The sequence below is a fragment of the Anopheles merus genome, chromosome 2R (genome assembly GCF_017562075.2).
Source record: "Anopheles merus strain MAF chromosome 2R, AmerM5.1, whole genome shotgun sequence".
Lineage (NCBI taxonomy): Eukaryota > Metazoa > Arthropoda > Insecta > Diptera > Culicidae > Anopheles > Anopheles merus.
The window spans coordinates 18,730,387-18,741,816 of record NC_054082.1 but is presented as its reverse complement, the minus strand read 5'-3'; the positions used below and the strand labels follow the sequence as shown (position 1 = coordinate 18,741,816).

The 11,430-nt window shown below is 47.0% G+C and overlaps 2 protein-coding genes across 2 annotated transcripts; one reads left to right on the top strand and one right to left on the bottom strand.

The window, feature by feature from the left end:
* Positions 1-36: 36 nt before the first annotated feature.
* On the bottom strand, positions 37-1,560 carry LOC121589281 (exosome complex component rrp45). Its single transcript, XM_041908055.1, has 2 exons — positions 1,430-1,560; positions 37-1,346 (listed from the first exon to the last, which is right to left on the bottom strand). The coding sequence occupies exons 1-2, from the start codon at positions 1,493-1,495 to the stop codon at positions 96-98; spliced, it is 1,317 nt and encodes a 438-aa protein (XP_041763989.1). The 5' UTR covers positions 1,496-1,560; the 3' UTR covers positions 37-95.
* Positions 1,561-1,596: 36 nt separating this feature from the next.
* LOC121590397 (piggyBac transposable element-derived protein 4-like) lies at positions 1,597-3,912 on the top strand. The gene is made up of 2 exons (XM_041910050.1): positions 1,597-1,904; positions 1,975-3,912. The coding sequence occupies exon 2, from the start codon at positions 1,997-1,999 to the stop codon at positions 3,770-3,772; it is 1,776 nt and encodes a 591-aa protein (XP_041765984.1). The 5' UTR covers positions 1,597-1,904; positions 1,975-1,996; the 3' UTR covers positions 3,773-3,912.
* The last annotated feature ends 7,518 nt before the right edge of the window (positions 3,913-11,430 follow it).

Sequence of the window (11,430 nt, the reverse complement as noted above, 5' to 3'; positions counted from 1 at the left end):
CTGGCTGCGTACTTTCGGGTTCGAAATCTTCAAAGCTTTTCAAATGATGCAAAATCCTCCGCAAATGCATTCAAATTGGCCTGCGTTCCATTTATTCACATATCCGTTGAAGTTAGCGTCACCGTATCCTCCTCGCTGCTATCGCCCAGCAACATCTCGCTCGTCCCTTGCTTAGATAGTAAGCTCTTCTTCTTGCGCTTCAAGCTCGCCTTCGATCGCTTCTTGCCCGTCTTTTCCTTCGCCGCCGCCAGTTCCTCCTCCGTGAGCCACTGATTCGCGCCGTCCTTGGATTTCGGCACCAGCACGGCTGCCGTTTCGCCGACCTCCTCGACGACCGCGTCCGTATCGTCCACCAGCATCACATCGTCCGATGGATCGTTCGCATCCGCAGAAGCATCGTTGATCGTCTCCATCTCCTCCTCCTCTTCATCTTCCTCATCCTGTCCGTCATCGGAATCAGTCCGCTCTTGGCCCTCAATCTGCAGCTTGAAGCGTTTCAATCGCACCTGCATTCTGTCCTGTGCGTGTACCGTCGTTTCGTTCCGTTCAATGCCCTCGCTAAACCCGACCGGACGGCCCTTTTCACGATCCTCGGCATCTTTCTGGATGGCAGCTTTGATGCGTTCCACCACCAGCCGGGCCCGCTTGCTCGCCTTTGCCGAGGTGCGCAGCAACAGCTCGGCACTGGTCAGCGTGGTGCCGCCGAGATGCAACCCACACAGTTCGCCGTACGAGTTGAGCCCGAACACCATCCGTGCCTCGGCCACACGCTCCTCCAGGTAGGTGGGATCGGCGATCGCGATCTTGCCCTGGTTGAAGATGGCGTAGCTCACGCACAGCGGATAGTGGAAGAGCGTCACCTTCAGCGGGTCTTTCTCTTCGATCGTGTGCACAATCACGTCCTCGCCGTCGACCGTGATGTCCGGCCGCTTGAAGTGTGCCAGCGCGGTCAGGGCAGCAATGGAGCAGCAATCGATGGCGTTGCCTTCGTGGTTCAGCACCGTCACGTCCACGCGCAGCTTCCACACCTTTTCCTCCGACACCAAGCAAAGCGATTCCAGATCGACACAGTTCGAGTCCTTCAGCGCCCGCTCCAGGATACGGTTCAACTGTACACACTCGTCCGATTGGCGGCCTCCGTCGAAGTGCGGTGCCGCCATCGGGCCCAGCTCGACGTTCAAGAACAGCATACCCTCGTTCGGGCGGGTCGCCTTCGGTTCCACCACTTCGCAGGTGATGCGCGCCAGGGCTCGCGTCTCACCCAGGATGACGTGCACCAGGCCCCATTCGCTGCCGAAGCTTATCCGCAGCTTGCGGAACTCATCGAGCGTTCGACCGTCGAGGCGCTGAGAGGGTGAAAGAAGAAACCGGCATTAAAACAAAACGTGCGAATCGGATGATGCGTATCTGGGGGTGGGTGGGTACTTACGATCGACTCTAGAATGGCCTTTTGAACGAAGGATTTTTCATTGGTGGTTAAAACTCGTTCCTTCATCGTGCCGGCAGCGCAAAACAGGCGCTATTTACAAACAACGCCGCACGCGTGCTCATTTGACATTTCATACACCGCACACAACTGGCAGCTGTCATTTGGAACGCTCTTGCCGAAAGTGCGCGAAATGCATAAAAGAAAACAATTCAGGAAGAAACTCTATTCGTAAAATTAAGATCGTAAATGCATCATCTTGGGGCATTTTCATCAGTGTTTTAAGATTAAATCGACTTCCGGCCGCTGCGGCACCATAGCTAGCTGTTGGCCACTAGAAAACCCCCAAACGGATGACGTTTGTCCCCAAAGCGACCTTGCAGAGGCAGAGAAAACTTTGTTTACGTTTGTGCGGCGGCAGCAGCTCGCGGCAAAGCTTCTGCAAAGAATTTTGAATATTTCGCCAGCGAATAGTTCGGTAATTAGCAGTCGTTTGTGCAGCGATCGGCTTTTGAAAATATCGGTGATTTATTTATCCCTTTTTTTAGCCAAAAGGCGCCGGTTCACAGCATGGGAGACGCAATGCACGTGCAATGGCTATCCGAAGAGGCAGAGGAAGTTCCGGAAAATGAGGAAGATATGCTGTACGAGGATGTCGAATACATTGAAGAATACGTTACCTTCCCCGACGGGCCCGAAAGCGATGTGTCCGGCAGCGTTGCAGTGCAAAATGAGGAGAGCACAGGGCATGTGATAAAAATTGAAAGCATCGATCATGCATTCGATATGGTGCAGAACTCCGTGTGGTCCATCAAACCACCGGAACGGACCGGTACGATGGGTCGCAAGGTGGCACACGCACGGCCCGCACCGGTCGGGCTGGCCAAGTCAGCCAAAAGCCCGGCCGAATGTTTGTCGCTTTTTCTGGACGCAGACGTTATCGCTATGATTACCGAGTACACCAACGAGCAGATTAAGGCCGAACAGCCCAACTATGGCCGCGAGCGCGATGCGAATCCAACGGACGAGATGGAAATTATGGCCCTGTTGGGTGTGCTGTACATTGCCGGCACGGTGCGCGATGGGCGGGAGAACATCGAGCGGCTGTTCGACACCAAAATGGGAACCGGGCTGGAAGCGGTCTACCTCACTATGACCTCGCTCCGGTATCACTTTCTCATCCGGAGCATCCGCTTCGACGATCCGACCGCGGCGCAGGACGAAATAGAGGGCGATAAGCTAGCGCCGATAAGACCGATCTACGAACGGATTGTGAGCAATTGCCAGAAATACCTCCGCCCCGGCCGTTTCCTGATGCTCGACGAGCAGGCGGTACAGTTTAAGGGCAAGTGCGAATTTCGACAAATTCTTCCGTCGGCACCGGGCAGGGCGGGTTTTCGCTTCCATCTGCTGGTGGACTGCGAAACTTCGTACGTAAGCAATTTGGAAATTTGCGTACCCGAGAACCAAAATCCGTACAATCTCAGCTACGCACCCACGGACGTTGCCATGCGACTGACGGAACCCGTACAGGGCAGACAGAAAACGGTCATTCTTGGGGCCGGCCTTACGTCCACCGATCTTATCAAGAAGCTGTACGCTAGTCGAACGATGGCAATGGGCGAGGTGCCCAAATCGTACCCGGACCTGCCGAAGGCGCTGATCGCGAACAAGGGCCGGCCGGAGCACAGCACCCTCGCTGCGTACCACGATCCAGCGACACTCGTCTCGTACGTGACGAGGCGCAAGGAGGTGATGCTACTGATGTCCTCGTTCGTAGACTTCGACTCGGAGGAGCAGGCGGGGGAGCAGGACGAAGGCGAACAGCATCTGAAGCTGGTGGAGCTGTACAATCGAACGAAAACGACCATACGCACCATTCAGCAGATGTGCGCGAAGCATAACGTGGTGCGCAGCACGCGCCGATGGCCGGTGGCCGTATTTTTCAACCTGATGAACCTGAGCGCCATCAATGCGTGGTGCATCTATTGTCTGAACCATCCGGAGGAAGCGAAAATGAGCCGTCGAGATTTTCTCGTCACAATGGCACTGGAACTGTTGCGGCCACAGGCCCGGCGGCGACTGGACAGTAAAACGTTGCCCCGGCTGCTGAGGCAGCGCATTGGCCTGTTTCTCGGGATCAGCCGGGAAGAGTACGAAACCGTGCCGGTGGTCGAGAGACAGAGCGGTGAATCGCGCGGCCGGTGCTACCTGTGCGGCCGGGCACGGAACAAGACGACACGCATCTCGTGTCACAGTTGCGGCAAGTACACCTGCAATGCACACTGCGCCCAGCTGTGCCGGACGTGCTATATGGATGATTGTGCCAGCGAGCAGCCGGAGTAAAAATGAAGCCTGGCCTGGCGCGAGTATCGGCTATCTGCAGGGGAAGATAAATGTGAGATATTTTTTTAACAATAAACTTATACAACTTGCAGCAAATGAGAATTTCTTTCATTTATTGCAAAGTCATTTCATTAATTGTCTATTTAATATTTAATTTCCTTTTTTTTACATACAATCACGGCTCTTTCCATTGATTCAAAATGCTATTCCTGTTACTATAAATACTGTCCAAGGTCTGTATTAGGTACAGTTTGGCGATCTATTCACTATGGAATGGATTGGTGTGTTTAATTATCTTCGAATATTAGTTAAATGATACTCACTGCTTACCATTCCATTTATATAGCCCCACACACTGAACGTAATACATAGTAGAGTAATGCTTTTATCGCTGATAATTCAACTAACTCTTGCTCGTTTATGATTATTGCTTCAAGAAACTATTTGTTCGACGATTAATGTGCATAAACTTTGGCCCCAATTCCAATTCCAACCAGCTAGTGCGTAAGAACCGTGTGTGTATTTCAGTATCATTCACATCCTAATGACCTCCGGTGTGCAATGATATACTTTCAACATCGGTTGCACCTGCTTCCCACCTTAGAGTAGGCCATGGTGAGAGTATGAAGGGGGAAAAAACACACTTTTTAGATCCGTGAAATAACTCACACCCCGTTTTCAAGGCGGCGGTTGCTTGGGCAAACGGGGACGGGTCGGGGATGGGGGTTAGGGTGGGCATGGAAACATATGAGAAATTTATGATTGCCAAGACGACCAAGACCGACCAACGGAGCAAGCACGGCTGCAGGATGTTGCTTGAAACTGATCAGTTTCATATGCTTGCAACGAGAGCGAAAGAGTGGCGAGGGAGACAGAGAGGGAGAGAAAAACGATGGTGAATTTTATTTCTTTTCTTCTACTTCTTCTTGGCGTACGTAGGGGTTACTACCATCGGATCGAGGGGGAGTATAATTAGATCACATTCATATTTCAACAAATTTGCTAAATTCGCTCGACCGTGTGTGCTCGAGGAGAGCCTACACATTTATACGTGCGCATGTACATACATATGTAGTTGCACGTTCTGTGCCTTCGCTACAATAGGATGGTGGAGTGGCAAACGTATCACTGCATCATGAAAATGCATAAAAAATGAAGAAAAATACTGGATTGGGATTTTATTGCATTTTTAAGTTATTTAAGTTTAAGTTATAAACAAGCTGTCCATTTTGATAATATTCTGTTTATATTTGTACATACTTCGCTAGACTTTCTGTAGAGGTTTCCATCGTTTTACATTCATTTCTAACTCATTGAGGAAACATTGGCCAGCCTAAGTCTAAGAAGAATATGGTTTATTCACAGTCAATTTAGCGTAAAGGATTTTGATTTAAACGAAAGTTGTAACAACAAATTTGTCGTCAAGCCATGCAATTAACGAGTAAACTACGGGACCAATCAGCCGTTATTTGAATACTCAAAATTGCACGTTTAATATCTATAGTTCGCTTTAGTGAACGCGCGTGAAAGTGAACGTGAAATTTAGTTTTTTCTTCTTCTATATTTCATTGAATCTTTATCATAACATTGATTAACGTACACCAAAAGAAAGGATATTCAATTCTCAAACTATTTGAACGGTGAAACATGTTGAAATAATGAATTAAATACGTTTCCTTGCAATTCCCCGCGGACCGTTATTTTTCACCATGGACAAAGTGTAGAATCAGAAGGAAATGCAATTAATTTATTAATTCAAGATGGTTTATAGCCCAGGCGATGGACCCAACTTTAAAATTGGGGAATATCCGTACTTTTGGTGTACGATAAGCTATATTTTGATAACTTTTTTTTTATTTTTGAAATATAGCAGAAAAAACCCAAAATTTCACGTTCAATTTTACTGGAGCTTTAACGCGGGCTTATGATTAAAAATTATATTGAATAATTGATTTATTGTTAGTGAAATGATTAACGATTTTGATTGCGTACCGAAAAGATAGCCAAGTCCAACTCAATCTAAATTATATTTCTCTCCAGAGCGAATTACGGACTACAAACATATTACAAACATTTAAGCTAATATTGGGGCACTGTGGGTATTATATACAGGTGGGCTTGTCTCAATGCTAGAAGGCATGAATTTAAAAGGCTAAGTTTTATCGTTTCTGTTTCTGAATAAAGATTTTATAAGTGTTTTGTGTATTCGTCAAGCCTGCAGAAAGCTTGTTTGAACAAAAGTTTTCATCCACCCTGTCAAAAAGTGATATTTAAATTATAAATTATAAAAACATTCTATGAGACCACCTGGACTACATACACTTTGATTCTGAATTCCATCACCACATCTCTTTAATGAACTTTGGGATAAATGTAAACACCACCTTATTTTTCCGTTTTTCGACCAGATACTCGAATTAAAGTCTAGCTTTGAGGCTAGAATAATCTAGACTGAAAATTGCAGGCTTCTCCAACTGTCAAACTCCATACAAAAAACTGACTAAAATCGTGAAGGGCCTCATTGCCATCGTTAAAATACTCTTATGCTAAAACAGACAAATCCAAAACTGCGTGACTTAACCCAACTACAACGGGCTCTTGCTACAATACTGTTGCAGTGTAAAACAGTAAACAATTAAAATTTATTGCCGAGTTACGGCCATTTCGCTCGGCTAAGCGTCGATCCCTAACCTCTTATAATTTTCGCTCGGTGGCTTAGTAGACACCTGCGCCATCCGGGCTGAAACCTGCCAACTCGCTCACCCACCGTTCGATCACGCAATTGTACAATTTTCCCAAAAGATTTAACCTTTCTTCTCCAAAATGTAAACACCAACGCGTACACACAAACACACAGCCAACCCACCAACCAACGCGTGATGTTCCATTATTTACGCAGCGAGTGTTTTTTTTTCTTCTATTATTTGTTTTTCGGTTTTTTGGTTCAAAATTTTCAGTATTCCATTCAAACGCCCATCCACCATCCACATCCCCAGAGAAAAACTGTTTCGTTCGTCTCCAACAATCCCCCAGTTCTTCCGCCGTCCCGCAATCCCCCCCTGGGCCGTGTGAGCAGTGGTTAGCTCATCGAACGGCGATCGGTGACGGTTGGCATTGCGTACCACCGTCGGGTTGGGTTTGTTCCGTACCATCGGCAACCGAGAGCCGATCCTGCAGAAAATTGATCGTCTGCGCACCGGTTCAGCGATGGCGCGGCTGCGCGTGCGTACGTGCTTTGCCAGTGCCAGCGCTTCGCCTCATTCCTGCACGGTGACTAACCGTGCTCGCATTCGCCGTAAAGGTTCTATATTTATCGAATTAAATAATACACACGCGACCAACACGATGCCGTTCGGCTTCGGAATCGGAGGAGCATGGACGGTGCGTGCTATGGTTGTGTGCGTGCTGGCCCGCATGGACCGTGTGTATTTGTGCCGTTACCGTTAGTAGGGGGGGGGGGAGTGAAAAGGGCGCCGGCAGAGCTTCACTGTGTACAAAAATAAATCTACCCAATTCGCTTAGGTCCGTTCTGCTGTATGCCCGATCGATGGTGGGAAACTGCAAAGGCGCGGGATCATGGTGGCAAAGTGAGAAGCGACAGCGACAGCAACGCTGCTACTTCACTGAGCAAAGGGAAAAATAATTATTTCGAACTGCAATCCGAACCCGAGCTCGCAACTCGCAGCCTCTGAGATACCGTGCACTTATTGCCAACCCCTGGTTGAAGGTGCTACCGGATTTGGGAACAAAGGTGGCTGCCACCCGAAATCTGTGCAGCTTGTAATGCAGCTCGAGGGAGGGATTGACCTGGCATGGCATGAGCAGCATAATCGAAGCGTGGGGAAGTGTGATTAGTCGTGATTAATCACAAAGGATTCTACACTCCTAGGTAAACGCGTCGTAGCAGAACTAGGTCGGTGCATCCGGTTTGCTATCAGGCATTGTCATGGACTCTAAATGAGCAGCTAATGGCAACAAACAACGAGCAAAGCAATGAAGCTATATGCTTAAAAAAATGCTTGTATTATAAGTCACAAAATTGATCGAAAACACCCCACTCTGGAAAGCGTAGCCGTGATGTCATCCCGATTTCGGGGTGTTGAAGCAAACCGTGTTGCTGCTAGATTCATCTCGCCATGTACATTTTACACCGAAACAGCAATAGATTGAATTTCACGCATTATTTGTTCGACTAAAAATAGTGCGCTCCCCGCTCCTTCCCACGGTCAATATGCTTTGTCCCACTCCGGTGACCTTCTTATATACGTTTACAAATGTTGTCAACTGTTTGGAGACGAACCGATACACGGACACGTACCAGAAGCGGGCTACTTTTTTCTAATGTTTTTTTATTTTTATTTTTTGTACAGTTTTTAAATATCTTTCATTTAAAAAAAATTTAAATGGAGAAAAGAAGAAGCTGAAAAATAAAGCAATAATTTCAGCTACACAGCAAACTCCACATCATCACCAGAGGGTGAGACACAGGAGCTCTACCGGCCGGACTGTCTCGACAAATGTAAATTACATTGTACCAGTGCGTGGGAAGCTGTAACCGCTGTATGTTTGTTTCTGTGCTCTTGTCTTCTTTTACACACACACACACACACACACACACACACACACACACACACACACACACACACACACACACACCTTCGACTAAAGGCTCGAATTGAATGTTACACATTCGCTGTGCGTGTGGGAGTGGGAACACATTTATCAACGGTCGGTGGCAAAAATGGCGAGCTAATTGCCGTGCTTTCTGGAAAAAAATCTATTATTACTGTTTTGTGTTACTGGCTGGGTCCAGCTATATGATGGTATATAGCAAGGGAAATTCATTCAAAAGATCTTAAACAGACGTGAGAATCGTGTGTGGAATTGAAAATCCACGACCTTAAACTCAAAAAAATAGTTTTAGGTAGCTTAGATAAATTAAAGGAAAAATATTTTAAAATAATTATCAAGGTGCATTATTTGCTGAAATTGCTTTAACTAATATCGAAAATTTGTAAAATTTTCCTACATTTTAAGGTTGAGTTAGAGGGCCTTCAAATGTCTTAACTGCAGTACATAAATACAACTTTTTGCCTGACTTGTGCAGCCACGACGTCTATAGAAAGGAAGGTTCGCGTAATATGTTCGTACATTTGGGGCATTCAGCCTAATGTCTAATGTTTACTTTCGGTAATGCTATCTTTGTCCAACAACTCTCATTGACATTTAACCATCGAACGAGTCGCATCCCGACGACTTCCATTCATCATGCTAAGATGGGGTTTGAATTTACAGCACCGACGATTGACACATTTTGAGCAACCGAACGGGGCCTTCTTTTCCAATCCGACCAAACTGATCGAACCACCGACAGCCGAGGAAATGGTGCTAGCTTCTGTATGTGTTTTTTTTTCTCTATTTCTCTCTCTCTCTTCTCGCTACCCTCTGTACCGTGTTGGCCCCATTTTTTCAGCTACGTGTGATTTGTTTGTCGTTTCGTCGTCCAACGTTTTCGTGTAGCCGCTAGGAACGGTGGCAAAAAAAAACCTGTGGGTGTAATAACTAAAAACCACACGAAGCGCTAAAAATAGGTCACATAAATAGCATCCGCAGCAGCAAACAAATGGGTAATTTAAAGCCGGAATGTAGCTGCAAGCACGGAGCCGCTGATGAAGATGAGCGCAGAGCTTTTGTCTTGGGCCTTGGTGATCGCACATCGGATATACTGCACAAAGGGCCGCGCAGTGCAATTCTCGGTGTGTGTGTGTGTGTGTGTATGTGTATTCAAAGTGTATTTTTATTGAGTCGCCGACGCCGACATTAGTGCGAATCATAGCAAAAAATAAAGAAGAGAAAAAACCGTTTGCACTGTAACGGTGGCGAGGGTTTGGCCCATTAAACCACGGCTGGGATAAGCATAATGGTTCATTGAGCTTGAAAAATGATCGCCTGCGCTGGGGTTCGCCGCTCTACCGTAAATGATTAACCACCTGACGGAGCTGCTTACGGATTGCGTTGAATTCGTTCGGGCGAGTACGGCTAATGAGAATCCCACCACCGTTGGCAACCGCACGCACGCACACAGCTGCAGGTGGCACGACCTGCCCTCAGTGGCAGCAATTCTTCGGCACTGCTGCAGTGAGGTTCCTTTCTACCGATATAAATAACAACACGATCGTTTTCACCCCCGTTTTCCCATCCCATGTAGTAAGTTGCATTAAAAAAAAAAACCCCCGAGCCTTACTACGAGTGACAATACATGTTAAAGATTGGCTCCCGACCCAGTTTGTGCCTTCTTGTCCCCGGGGTCGCTGCACAGCATCGACTCGGAAGAATCGCTCGGAAAATTGAACGCAACAAAAGGAATCCGGCTCTTGCACCATCTCACTGGTATAGGTGGTACCGCACACGCACGCACACTATCGCACAGCGAGCGATCGCAGCGAGCGAACGAACGAGCGAGCGTAGGCCGGTCGAAATTAAGAAATTATATTTATCTGTCACGATATGACGTAGTCTTGGTGGAGCGTTAAATTTTTCCTCCGCCTGTGCGGATCCGGCACAGGCCTGTGTGGCCGTGTGGCGTCAGCGGTGACATGCTACATTTAGCTGCCCGCTGCTGCACGACATTCCATCATTCACGGTGGTTTGCAATCGCACCGTTTTGGAGCTACTTAACACTACTCAGCGAGGAATCAATCAACCGTTTTGCGACTGGGGAGACACTTGTTGAACGCGCAAACAATGAAACAAAATGTGTCTGTGTTTGGACTTTAATTTATATTGTAAAAACTATCATTTAAAAATACTGTTTAAATATGTTATACACTCGCAACACCCTAAAGTTCCAGTGCACTTGTACAAATGGCAAGGCGTCTCCATCGTATCGTTTACTGCAATGGAGACGCCCAGTGCTTTGTAAAATTTGCAAGGCATTTTCATCATAACTAGCTGGAGATTGCACCTAAAAGATGGTATAAAAATACAAAACTAATCGAAACCCCAACTTTACATGAAAAACAATGTATTGTATCGAAATGTCCCCTACTAAGACAGCTTGAAATCAGTTATTGCCAGGGACGAAAACGGACAATGGAGAAGCCTGGTACTTTGTAAAAATTAATAGATTAAAGGATATTTCATGCCATCTAAGTTCACTACTAAGAATAACTTTTTCGAAAGGTTATGTTTTTATAACTGTGCCATGTCGTCCACACACGTTCCACACGCGCGCTCGCTTCCAAACGATCTTCGCCTCCACCCAACAAATTGCTGATAGAACGAGCCATGCCGTGCCAACGCTGAATGTAACGCTTTTTGGCATGAATAATTGCCCCTGCGACAACCCGATCATATCCCCGATACTCGCTATTATTCATGCACCACTCGTCACAAGGATCGCTGCGCTACCGGGCGATGGTGTAACGTCCGGTGCGGGTGCCAAACCGCGAACGATCGATAAGCCAAACAAACCAGCAACAGTTTGGGCTAGCGTTTGGTGGATTTGGTAGGTGTGCAAAACCGAGTTCCTTCAAGCGTTCATGCGTTCAAAGTGCGTTTCGATGCAGGGGTTTTCTTTTTCTATAGTATTGATGAACACCAAATCATCTGTTTCGCCGCCCCACTTGGTACAAGTACATCTTACGCGCCCATGGTAG

Excerpts from the sequence above, each read along its gene's own strand:
- LOC121589281 (XM_041908055.1), bottom strand. The coding sequence starts at position 1,495 with ATGAAGGAACGAGTTTTAACCACCAATGAAAAATCCTTCGTTCAAAAG. Across the intron at positions 1,347-1,429 it reads AGGCCATTCTAGAGTCGATC|CGCCTCGACGGTCGAACGCT; the intron begins GTAAGTACCCAC and ends TCACCCTCTCAG.
- LOC121590397 (XM_041910050.1), top strand. The coding sequence starts at position 1,997 with ATGGGAGACGCAATGCACGTGCAATGGCTATCCGAAGAGGCAGAGGAA.